Below are 13,382 nucleotides of genomic sequence, written 5' to 3'. Positions count from 1 at the left end.
TGTATTTTCTCCCCATTGGTAATGATTTATCTTTAGCATCCAGCTTATACCATTTCTATTATGTCTTGGAACTGAATGATATAAAATCATGTCCTACTCACAGGAAAGAAAACATTACTTTAACACCTTGTTGAAAGAATGCTGAATTCAAATAGGTTGCAGTTTGGACTGACAGAATTCCTGCGTTATCTTCTTGGTTGGCTCTTCTTTAAGCCCAAATGAGGCCTCTCGGAACTAATGCCGCCAGACAGCAGTGCACCCCACTAGCTAATTTTTTTCATCCGTAGATCCACCAAAGAAAAGGTGGTGCCAGTGCGGCAATGGAATAACTACCAGCCATGAGTTCTGCCAATTCATAAACGTGTTGGCTCAGTCTGGGCTAATGGCAAAGTCAAAGTATTTCAGCTCATAGAATCAAAGCCTAGAATTTTAATGCACCATATACAGAACATTGTAAAGTAACGTCAGATGTTACACACATACAAAGCCAAGCAGAAAATTGAAAGACTTATCAGTGTGTCTCAGGGCAGGGCGGGAATTTGGGAACAATGCAACCTGGACAAAGGTCAACTCCATAATGCAGTTTGAGTTACTTTATAGACATAATCTAAAATTCCTCCCAAGCAACCCTCAGCGTTAGCTTTATTAACCTTTGAAAATAGTTTTATCTCTTTCCTTCCCACACTATTTTATCTACCACTCTGCAGCATGCCTTTTGTTAGTGATTCTGTACTATGCACAAAGCCATGAATGTAGTATAACATGATTAGTTCATTTTTAAAGAATATATGTAATGTTTTACTCTTGGGTATATCCTACGTATTCATCAGCATACATAGAGTGGATGTTATCTATAATACCAAACTATCAAAAAAAAAAGATAGATCATTGAGGTTAAGAGGTAAGAAATCATTCCTAGAAGATTTATATTGTTTAAGGTCTTCCAAATGTCTTATTTAAAGGTAACTTTAGAACTGAAAAACAGCAAAACCTATATCAGCATATTCCTGTCACACAATTTTCCTAAACTTAGTATCTTATGTTACATAACCCTAGTGATTCAACACAGGAAATTATTACTGCTTCAGTAGTTTACTAACTACAGACCTCATCTACCTTCCCCTAGCATCTGCACAATGCCTACAGATATCTCCATGTCTGAGGAACTGTGTGTGTGTGTGTGTGTGTGTGTGTGTGTGTGTGTGTGTGTGTGTGGCTTTCAGGCGTGGTGCAGGTCTGGGCATAGGTGCCAGATGTGAGCTAAGACTCTCACCCATGAGTCCAAGTCTTTCCTTTGGGCTATATCACTTTCATTCACCTTCTCTTCTACCTTGTTTATTGTATACCATGTACATATTCATATACCTACATGTGTTTATACACCTATGCACACACATATACATACACGCAAACACATTGGCTTATTTTTTTTCAAGATTATTGCAAGAAATAGAAAAATGGAAAGGCAGTCATGAGTTCCCATGTTTATCTTCATTTGGTGATCAATACTTAACATTCTAGAACTGTGCGTGGTGCTGCATGAGTTGTGTGAGCAAGGAAAAAGTAGTTTCCCTCTTTTTATCAAATAGTTGCATCTATAGATGATCACATGCATGGATGTCCTGAAGGATGAGGCTGGTGGGGATCTGTGCTATTTCGGTAGCATCTGGTGGGAGGAGGTGGGAAGACACAAGGTTAGTTGGTCAGAAGAACTGTGTGGTCAGCAGCACTGATGTACTCAGAAAGCTAGGGGCAAATTAAAAAAAAAAGGTAAAGCAAGGAGCTGAGCATGAGGCACAGTGTGCAGAGGCGCTGGAGTGAGGAGAAGCAAAGATCAGAAGCGAAGGCAGGGCCTATTATACAAGAGAAAGCTGGAGAGATGGATACAGACCTGAACAGACCTCTAGGCAAGGTTGAAACTTGGGTGTATCTCAAGAACACTAGAAGTCACTAATTGAGAAAAATGATACTGATTTTTTTAAAAAATTCAACTATGGCCCCATCCCCGAGGACTAGCATTCAAGTACTGAAAGAGAATGCAATCTGCCAAAAGAGAGAAAGAGCTAACATTCTTAGCTAGCTATGATGTCTATGAACCACCACAATGACCTTGCAGGATGCAGCATCACATGACAACCTTAAGGGTACAGTAGTAGCACACAACCCCCAGTGCTAACAAACATCTGTCTAAGTGGACTCAAGACCTGCTCAACCAAAGGGAAATCATGCCTGGTATTGGGAGCTTATCCAACTACCCAGGGTTGTTGAAGTCATGAATCTTGTAGGAGAACCTACACTTTACTAAACCATCATAACCTCTTACAGCATTCTAAATGTTTGTCCTTAAACCCACAGACAAGCAAGTATAATCTTCACCCCTCCCTCATCAAGGAAACTGCTCCTTGTAACAGACGGAGACCATTATAGAAAACCACAACGAATCAAAATGCAGAGCTGTAGATCCTATTTCCAACTGATATAGCTAAAATACAGCTCCTGTACCTAAGGCTAAGGGGATCATTGTGAAAGAGAGGGCAGAAAGGTCGTCAGAGCCAGAGACATACAAAAGAGGATTGCTAGGAGCTTGTGTCTCCTGGTTATGAGGCTCCAAATAGTGCCTTAACAGCATGACTGCCTGGACATGAGCTGAACAAGAATGACCCTAGGAGACAAGGGGCAAAGAGGAAAATACATAAGATTTCAACCCTACACAGGCAACGAGGAAGGCTGACAGCAGGAGATGGAGTCTTTCCTAGGCAAGGACACACCAATTGCTTGTTCCACACAAAATAGTCAGCCCCGAAAACATATGCGTGTACATCACATTATACTGACTGAGCAGATTGTATTTATATATTTAGGAATATATATGTCTGCTGTATATGTATAGAACAGCAATTAATTTATAAAGAGTCCATGAATTTGAAAGAGAGCAAGGATGTGTATATGGGAGGATTTTGAGGGAGGAAAAGGAAGGTTGAAATGATATAATATCAAAATACAAAATACACACACACACACACACACACACACACACACACACACACACACGCACGCACGCACGCACAATTGTTTTTAAGGTTACTCTGCTCATAGAGTTGACCAGGAGATTTGGCATGGGGCGAGTACTTCTTAATATCATGAGTTAACTATGGAGATGAGGGTTAGAACAAAAGAGGTTTCTCAAGGACACACGGACCTGCAGGTGAGGAATAATAACAGGTGTTCCCTCTATCTCTCCTGGGTTTCTGTATTCATTGACAGAACCAATGTTGGTTCAATTTATGCTCAAGGTTCCATTCTCTCTTGGGTTGGTTTGGATGGCTTCTAATAAGGGCTACATGGATGTCGTCTCCTAGCATTCTTGGTGTTGGACCTGACATCGTGTGAGACAACAAGAGTTGAGTACTGAAGCATCAGTCTTGAGAGAGTCTCATGTGTCCATAATGTCCTAAGTTTTAGCCCTCAGCTTCCACCGTCGTTGGGGCAGGGTTTCTTTTAGTTGATGGTTGCTGCATACACCATGCTAGCTGCCAGTGAACTTCCAGGGATCCTCTTGTCTCTGCCTCTCATCTCTCTGTAGGAGTACCAGAATAACATGCAATCTTGATTTTCTACATGGGCAATGGGGATGATGACTCAGCACTTGATGCTTGTACAACAAGTGCTCTGTCCCGTCCCTAGGCACATTGCATTTAAGTCTGGAACTCTGTGATATATAACAGTTTCTTTCATCACTTATCTCAGACTCTTAGGTCTTTACTATATATTCTTACCTTAATTTTCTTACTGTGCCATACTCATTTGAACTTATATTAAGTCTCACAGAATGTTCTGTGTGTGGTGGGGGTTACACAAGGTTTTGTTGACAGTCTGGAGCAACATCTCTATCTAGTTGTAGCTGCCCAGGAGATGATGTGATGCCATAGAGGATGCTCGGATCCATCAGGCATCTCTGACATTGCCCTTCCCATTCTCACCTGGCAGAAGAAGACAGGATCTTCTTTTACGTTCTGTCATACTCATGAAATCATGCAGAGGCTACTTAAAGCCAGTCTACCCGCGACCCAGGCAGTGCAGTCCTCATTTGGATGCCTTGCATTCCCTGACTAAACCACACATACACGCCGCATGGTGGTATTTACAGTGGAGTTAGCAGAGTAGCCACATGGATCGCTGGGCTATCTACTAGCATTGTATTAGCCCTCTGCCCTCAAGAGTTTTACAGACACCAAAAGCTCACAGTCGTTGCTCCCATAAACCACATCAAGCTATCCTGTTCCACACATCCACCCAACAGGTTATAATGGGTATACAGTTACTTAGCATGGCTTCTCTTTCTTTCTTCTCCATTTGTTTTGTTGATTGTGAGTGTGCAAATGTGTGTCTGTTCTTGTATATTTTATTTACTTGTTTTTTAGTGAGTGTATTGTATTGAAGATCTAACCCAGAGTCTTACATATGCGGGCTAAGCACATTTCCACGTTTTGCATTTTTAAGACATATCTCAGGTCATTCTTAAACTTACTGTGTAGCCCAGCCTGGTCTCAAACTTACAGTCCTCCTGCCTTCGCTGCCATGAACTGTGATTACAGGTGTGAACCAGCACATCTGGTGTTAATACTAACTTATTACAAATGCATCCTCTTCAAAACTTCCCTCTGCCCACCACCATTCTCCTGGGCCACCTAGGACATTATTACTGTAGCTTCCAGATTCTCTTCATGAGTCACACATTTCCCTCAGGCCGTCAACTGTACCATAGCCAAGATGTTGATTTCTAGTTTATAGATGTGATTGTACCAGATCTAATCACAAAATCCTTTGGTAGTTGTCATTTAACTCATTTAAGTCAAATATTTAGCATACTACATAAGGCTCTTGATCCCCTGTCCTTCCAGGCCTGTCAGCCCCCTTCTTCCAGGTCTCTCCACCAGTGTAGAGTTTTGTTTGTCATTTTCCACCCAACCGTGTATTTCCACGTCTCTAGAATTCCTTTTTCCTTTTTCTTAGCTGCAAAATGTATTCCTTAAAATTTCCCTCATCTATCTAGCTAGGAAATTTCTACATCTACGTCATAGCTTTATTCTTATGTCCCCCCTGGTGATTTAACAGTCCCTGTCACTGCTCAGCACAAGGCATTGTGGAGGCCTTTGTCTCTGTGTCCTTATTTTGTAGGATGCCAAGCCTGAAGCCGGGAGTTTTGTCAAAATCAAGAGCACCTTCTATATCCAATACACTGCTACAGCATGTAGGAATCTACAACACATTCAGAGGCTTAAGGCACTGCCTGGTACAGGGAAATGCTCAATTAATAGTTTACATTGAAATATAAAGAAGTGGCACCCAGTCCAAGTTGGTTACATAGAAGAGATAAGGGATCCACACAATAGAAGAAATGTTGGTAGTGTCCCAATGCTCCCTACCCTTGCTCCTGTCTCCTTAGACGTCTACTGGAGCATCAACCTCTAATGTCACCTTCACATTCTAGTTCTTTCCCCTCAAACGTTTCTAAAACCAAATTGCTCACCTCACAGCTTCCATTCACAATCTTCTTGAGGTCGCTCATTTAGCGCCTTTGCTCTGTGTCATGCTCCTGCTGTCCCGTCCTTCTCTGGAAATTGTCCTTACTGTCCACTGTGTCTTTTCCTCCATGGAACCTTGTACTCTACACGTAGACTTAATTCTAACCTAGATTTCCTCTTATGATTCCTAGACCTTCTAGTTCCTAACCCTTTATTCCTTGGGGATCTCCATTTGTCTCAGCTGGACTGTCAACTGCTACTCTGCAATGGTGGCTTCTCATCATGGCAGCCATTAAGCAATGGCTCCTGGACTAAACTCATTTATTTACTAAAGTTTTGCTATGAAGATAGATGTTTGGTAAGTCTGGAAATAAATCACACCTAAAATGTCAAGCTTTGTGTCTTCCTTTATGAATGCGTACTTGAGCACAGCATGTTTGCCAAGTCCCAAGGGCACAATGGTGACTTGAACAAACATGGCCTTCATTTTCCATTCAAGAGGTTTGAGTTCAGTAGGAAAACAGGGTTCGCCATACAACTGCTTTTTGTTGAGGGTCTGTTTGGTGCTTGGTAGTGGAAATATGATTGTGAACAAGGAGAGAAATGCCCTCTTGAAGCATTAGTGTGGAGTTGAGAGAGACAATATGAATTATGCGTACCCACATATGTAGCCTTCATTCAGCATCTTCAGGGTACCCCATAGCATGAGAACTAGGAACACACTGTGGGTGGCCACTGCGAAGCAGACACCAACCACATGCAACAAAGGAGGTGTGGAAAGGAACATGCAGTGTCCCTGATTCAAAAGAGGGTAGTGAGGGTAGGGGCAAGGATGGGCTGATACCTTGAAGTGATGCACCAAATGCAAATGTTGGGCTGTTGCAACGTCTGTAAATATGCAGCAGAAGACAATGTCATTATCCCTTTCAATAAGATGGTTTTCTTTTGGTTGTGTCATGTGTATGTATTATGTTGTATGCTTGTGGATCCATAGCCATGTCTTTGAGTGTGTGTGTAAAGGTCGGAGTTCCATATCTGATGTGTGCCTCTATTGTTCTGCACCTTCTTTTTTGAGACCAACACAATGAATCTAAAGCTGTGGACTTAGCTGTGGCTGGCATCCACCTGTCTTTGCCTCTCAGTACTAAGGTTCTCTGAACATCCTTCCACAGCCAGGTTCTTCTTGGGTTCTGGAGAGCTGAACCCAGGCCCCTATGGTTTTATGGTAGGTTTTTTGTTGACGTTTCTATCTCTCCAGCCCAGGCTATAGTTTTTAACAGTTTACTGTAAACTTTCTAAATGTCTGCAGCATCTGGGAAAGTTACAGTAAATATGGAAGACAGTGATCATAACATGAATTCCATAGGCTTTTTAATTTCACCCCATGCCTTTAAAACTATGGATGCCTTTGCATAGGAGAGGATATCAAAAAAGGTCCTAAAAGAAAAACCAAAAAATGCATGTTGACACATTGACAATGTATGTATGGATAACAGTATCAAAAAGAAATCAATTGTTCTTTATACTAAATAGAAAAAGTGAGCATGGTGTGTGCGCGTGTGTGTGTGTGTGTGTGTGTGTGTGTGTGTGTGTGTGCGCGCGCGTGCGCGCATGCATATGTGTAAAAATTCTGGTTTCTCATAGAGGTTTGACAGCATAAACCATGGACTCACACTGACTCATGAAAGACCTACCTATGCTATGACTCATACTCTTTGATATATGGCATTTGTAATGCTCATAAATCACACATATAATTTTAAAAATTTAAAAAGAATAAAAAGGGCCCACTTCATTTAATGCTTGCATCCTCTTTACTTGTCCAGGTGTAGCATGTATCTATTAACATAACATCTGGACTGAATACTCATGAGAACTTGTTCCCAATGCTTTGAGTCTAAGGAAAAAGCAAAACCAATGATTACTTCTAAATTATCTTTAATATGTTTTGCATAAGAACATGCTGATACTTAATAATAACTGTGGGTTTATTTCTAAGTTCTTGACAAGTGAATTCTTCTGCAGTAAAGTGAATTCTTAAAAGGACTCTGGGGCCATTTGCATGGTTTGTAGGCAAAAGTGTTGGCTTATCCATAATAGAAGAATCGGACAATGGGATAGCAAGTATTTATGTGTGCTAATTTTTGAGAGCTAGTCAATAACTAATGACACTAGAAGAGTGATGTCCTCCCAGAAACTTTGCTTGGTCTGTGAAGTAGTTTCTTCTCACTCTTTCAATAGGATGCAATGCCCCTTGCACAGCGAGCCAGAGAGGCAGTGGGTTTGTTGTTGTTATTGCTGTTGGTTTGTCTATTTGTTTTTCAGATAACCTTGGTGTGTGAAGTTCATCCTGCTTTATCACTAGAAAGCCATCTCTCTCTTACCTAGGGCAGCCTTGTGTGTCGTAGTGCAATTTCTTGAGATGATTCTTCCTTCCTACCCCTACAGGGATAGGGTAGGACTGAGAAACCCTGGTCTGATTGAGACCTGAAAGGGACAAGGTAGGGGTTGGAAGTAGATGATCCCTTTTCTTATCCATCAACAGGAATTGTGGACTGGACGGCACTCATACAACAAAAGATAAGTTAGCAAGAAAAAAGCATGGCACGCTGATTCCATCTAACACTTGTCTGCTAGGGGAGACTTCAGAAAGATAAGCTGAGAGACTCTTGGGTAATTTGCTCACTTTTATGCTTAGGTTTCATGCCACATGGACAGCTCCTTAGAAATGTGATCGGGTGACATGATGTGATCGAGGGGTGACAAATTGGTAGAAGGAAACCCAGCAAGGCCTGGCTCCTCTGATTATTATGTGGTTGTTAAGATGGTGAGGGTAGCCGTGTTCGAAGTGTTTCCAGCAAACATCGGAATAAGCATCAACAGCGGAGAGAAGACATAGGAAAGTGACCCCTAAACACACTTGGGACTGAAAGACTGAGTGAAAGAGAAACGGAAAAGCTTAGAAGGTGGTCCATACCATTGAAGCAAGAGAGCTGCTGAGGGAACTGACAAATTATGATAGTATGGGATGTGAAGGTTGAAAATGAACACCAGATTGGAAAGCAGGGATGTGGATGTCTGTGGCCAGGGGACTCAGTGAAGGAGACTTCAGTTGCTTGGGGATGTGCTGTAGTAGAGCTGGGTTATAGCTTAGTGGTTGAGTACTTGAATAGCATGTGTAAGATCCTGGATTCAATCCCAGTCTGGACGATAACAGTTTAATTTTTTGTTTGTTTGTTTTAAGCACAAGTAGCAGTCATATATTCTAAAGTAACTTTAACAGTATAATTAATACCTAAAACAGTAGCGTGGTCAGTAACAATCACAATCAGATATTATGCGCTGCACATTGAGCATCACCATCAGATGTCATGTTATTGACTGAACGTGATTGTATGCGATAAACGTTGATGCCACTGGCAGCCCAGTAAGTTTGCTTACACCAGTATCTTAGGGACATGTGACACTAAGGTGACGAGGATACTGAGATCTGGATAGGCACTGAGACTTGCCTTACAAAGCACTGTTGCTAACTGGCAACACTTTGGGTTAATCCCAGGAAAGCTGGCTATACAATTTGCACCCCACATTGCTTTGTCTCAGTTCCACTTGATATCATAAATGGCCACAGAGCACATGGGTAAGATAGTGTCCCCACCCCAGAAACTCATCAGTGGTTCCTATCTTGTGTCTAGGACTGAGACTCCACATGCCACCTCCTAAATCGCCAGCCATTCGCTTCGCCTCCTGGAGACACTGAAAAGCGGAGCCATCAGAGTCTCTTAGCTTTAACAGTCATTATGACACAGGATCTGTGAAGCAGGTTCAGTACTTGCGCCCAAAGAAGGAAGAATTATTTTTACATTAAGATATCAAAGAGATTCAAACATAGCAAGAAAGTTTAAAAAGAATAAAAGCTCAGAATCGAGTGAAGTCACACACATGCCTGGGGCCCCAGATGAGTCAGTATGTATAAATAGAACAACTGGTGTACCGGGCCCTGGTGGTGCGGCTGCCTCCCCGTGTGATGTAAATCACCCTGCCTGAGCGGTGATATCCCACATAGCAATCACTATCTGAAGAGTACATTGTCAGATCCGCTGTGTTACACAACACCAAGATCATCCTTGGCTTCTGCCTGGAGTGTCCTTTTTCCTTTCATATCCAGCAGTTAGTACGAAGGCCTGAAACCCTTAGTTACAGAACAAAGTGGCTCAGGAGTAATGGAGCCTGTGTGAGGCTCCAAGAAGAATAATGAACGTGCCCAGCAAGCTTCCTGCCTAGATGCAGGTGCAGAAATCAGGGGCTCATGAATAATGCATGACATGCAGATTAGACGGTAGTTTGTGCTACTGGATTTTTGACTCTGCTACCTGCCCGGCTGCTGTATGTGCGAAAAGGCAGACAGCAGAGCGGCTGCCTTTAAAATGGAGCTCACCCAAACTCAGCATGTCCTATCGAAGAAATAAAATTTTAGATGGTAGCTGCCGTGTAACAGTTGCGGTCTGCGTTTTTGGATGAAGTAGACAGCCTCAGAGGGGAGAAGGTGCTTCTCTATTCCTCCTTTGGGTTTACAAAATGTTAGAACTATTTGGTCATACAGATAATCAGAATCAGTTTTCTGGTTTTGCTTTTTTTCTCCCAAACCACGATGGGAATTGTGTCTTTCTAGAATTTGGTCTAGGGTCACTGAATTTTTTTTTTCTCTCAAAGATACCAATGTCTAAAATGCTTTGTACTTATGGAGTAGTGAAGCCAAGTCTCCCTTCTTCGTGTTCCCATGAGATGTGAAGTGCGCAGCCATGATACCAGATACTCAACCTCAGCTGCTTGAGTTGACCACTAAAAAGACACGGTTTCTGTGTACTTTTAGGCTTCGGGATTGCAGTAAACGGGTTGAGGTTTTAAAGGACTTAGTGCGTAGTGGAGAGCTGAATCCTTGGAGCAAATGACCTCTGAAAATGTGCTTAACCCTTGGGACCTCAGCGAGATACTAGAGGAAGTTCGTCGTGAGGATTCTATTTCAAGAAGGCAGAACAGAATGAGTTTCGCTACCTTCTATGTAACTCTTCCGTCTCCCTCGGATGCATATCCATATCTGAGGACGATAAGTATGTATCTTGAGGTGCTGGAACATAAACTGGCTCTCATTTCTAGCTGACTCTGTCATTTCCGCCAGGGCCCCAGTTTGGGCCGCTGCCAAGACCAACAGGTGAACCTCCTCGCTGCGGAACAGCAGGAAATGGGCCGTGCTTGAATAAGGCGCTTCAGCAGAGGGGCTGTCTGGCCTCCCTCCATCTTTCTGCATAATTATCACCCCCTTCCCCCATGCAGAGCAGAAAATCTGTGCTGAGCGGCTCAGCTGCAGCCACCATCAAGAAACCTAGGAGAAAAAGCGTGTTAATAAGGGATGCTGGAGGAAACAAATAGGAAGTGCAATCCAGCTCCAGGTTTGGAAAAGATGCTGGTTGGCCCCACAGAAAAGGCTGGCCTGGCGAGTCTGTTTTGATGTGATTTTCCCTGAGCAGCCATGAGGGGCTGGGGTTCAGAACCACACACACACACACACACACACACACACACACACCGCTTTGGTTTTAATGGAGTCTTAAGGCCAATTAAGATAATTTTGTTTCTTTCCTTCATCCTTCCTTGACTTCCTCCCCTCCTATTTTCCTCCCTCCCTGTAAATAAAAGTCATGTGTGGGTGTGAAGACTTGTGAAGAGGACTCAAGCTGAAAGAATGGCTAGATCTCAGGAACCCTAGGCAAGCATCCTAGGCAGGCGGGCAGTCCAGAGCAGGAAGGCAGCTGAAGTCGGCCATAGCGTTTTGCCAGCTGGTAACTAAGAAGAGAAGGGTAGGGCCACTGGCTTCTAATTGGAGAATCCCAGCAGGTGCTGGATGCTTTGAACTCAAGCCCTGCAGGACTCCAACCCCAGAAGACTGGGGAGCTATACTTCTATTACCCAGCTAGCACTTGACTTCACTTTGCCTTCCTGAACTCAAATACAGAAACATAAATTCCAGAAAGCCTGTCTCCTGGAAGTAACTGTCCACCCTTGCATCCCATCCTGTCCACACATACCCTGTTCCTGGACGTGTGGGTGAAGTGCTGCTGTTTTTGTAACTTTTTACAGGTAGAAGTTGACCTAAAGAATGGCCACTTCACTGTCTCATTGTGCAGTTTCCATGGGAACGGATGTAAGAGGGCTCACTGAGGGCAGGTAACATGTCCTCCGTATATTATATGCACTCTTACCCCCAGACAAGAATTACATTTTCAGTTTAACAGTTTCTTCTGCTAAAGAGTACATCTGTTCAATGAAATTCTTGGTTCGGCAGTTAATGTGTGGCACCTTGTTACCTCGGGAGAGATAAGGAACAAAGCAGACACGGGAATTTAATTAATTGCACCTGTTTATTAAGAGACGAGGTCAAGTTCACAGGGCTAACAAAGGAAGCAAACATAAGAAAGTTCGTTGATAAAGCAGTGTGTGCTTTCCAGTCTGCAGAGAGAAATATGTTTTTTTCAATCACTGACTGACTCTCTTTTCTGTTGACAGGGTCCATCCATCCCCGGTATCCAGGGTCCGGGGAAACCGAATGAATAACCAGAAGTTTGCTTGGTGAGTGTGCAAGTTAATTTATAAAGATTTGTAACTCTTTCATTGCTGTGGGGGTTTTGTTTTGTGTATTGAGGCTGTGTCTTAGGAATCCCAGAGTTGCCTGGAATAAACCAACCAACAAAGGTTGATGGAGCTCCTCTGCAGTTAAAACACTTCATTCACCATCGTCACTCCGGGAAACATTTTTTCCCTAACAGATGTCATCTAACTTCCCAGGATCAGCCATTTCACTTTTGAAAATCATGGCTCCTTTTTAAAAGGGGCCTTAGTTAACCCAGGATTTGAATGTCACCTTTAGCTTCTTGTGAAGATGTTTAGTTAACTAACCTGTTTGTTAATTTTGGTAATTACTCTTCATATGACCTTTGTCCCTTTGGTCTTGACCTTGAATATCTATTGACTTTTTTTTTTTTTTTGTGGAGGTGTGGGAAGGGCAGTGCAAAGATCTTTAATTGGCAACTTCTTGAATAAAAGGCTAACTTCCCAGAAATGGCATGAAGTTGTTTCAACCACAGGACATTTGATAAATGATCCTTTGAGGAGCCAACAAAAGGACTCCAAAAATGTTTTATGTGAGACCAAGGAAATAGATTAATATTAGCTCAAAAATCTGTTACTTTATATTACTGCACAAAATTAGCCTTTCAATTTATAATGTATCATGGAAAAGAAGATAAAAGGAAGAAAAATGAAAGAATTGAGCCATGTACAATGTTATTTCAAAAACCGGGGGGAAATCATAGATCTCTCTCTTCCTTTTTTGATTATGCTTAGAACAGGATTTTGATTAGAAACTACGATTTTTGTTTAATGTGGGAAGACGAGTGCCAAAGATTCCCCTTCCATATTAATTATATTCCTAAACCAGGATTTTTTTTTTTAGAAATAAAAATGGCACTTTAAATATTACCTGATCGGTTTGCCTCCACTACCCATTAAATCTCATTCGCCCTCACAACAGCCTGGTGCTCTTGTGAAATATTATACTTTGCTGTTTCAGAGAGGTAGGAAATGAAGCTTTTTGTTTGTCTGCCCAAATGCTGGGCATCCCTGATGGTCACTCTCCGTCATTAAAGCAAGCTGTCCCCTGTCAGACCTGGAAAGATGAGAGACTTAACAAAGCTAGGAGATCCAGAGAGAAGGCAAGAGAGAGGCCAGGTGCAGTTCGGAGTGTATAGACTCTGCATTCCATCAGGGTTGAAGGCACATCATACCAAAGAAACTTTACTC

The 13,382-nt window shown here is 42.4% G+C and overlaps 1 protein-coding gene across 14 annotated transcripts in view; it reads left to right on the top strand.

Moving 5' to 3' along the window:
• Klf12 (Kruppel like factor 12) overlaps positions 1 to 13,382 on the top strand; it is a 411,614-nt gene that overhangs the window by 316,932 nt on the left and 81,300 nt on the right. For all 14 annotated transcript variants that reach the window (XM_031362759.1, XM_031362763.1, XM_031362770.1 and 11 more), the window contains one exon: positions 12,090 to 12,152. In XM_031362759.1, the coding sequence (XP_031218619.1) occupies positions 12,090 to 12,152 (63 nt within the window). The remainder of the gene's footprint in view (positions 1 to 12,089; positions 12,153 to 13,382) is intronic.

This window comes from Mastomys coucha, unplaced genomic scaffold (genome assembly GCF_008632895.1).
Source record: "Mastomys coucha isolate ucsf_1 unplaced genomic scaffold, UCSF_Mcou_1 pScaffold9, whole genome shotgun sequence".
Classification (NCBI taxonomy): domain Eukaryota; kingdom Metazoa; phylum Chordata; class Mammalia; order Rodentia; family Muridae; genus Mastomys; species Mastomys coucha.
The sequence above is the reverse complement of the archived record's forward strand: the minus strand, read 5'-3'. Positions and strand labels throughout refer to the sequence as shown.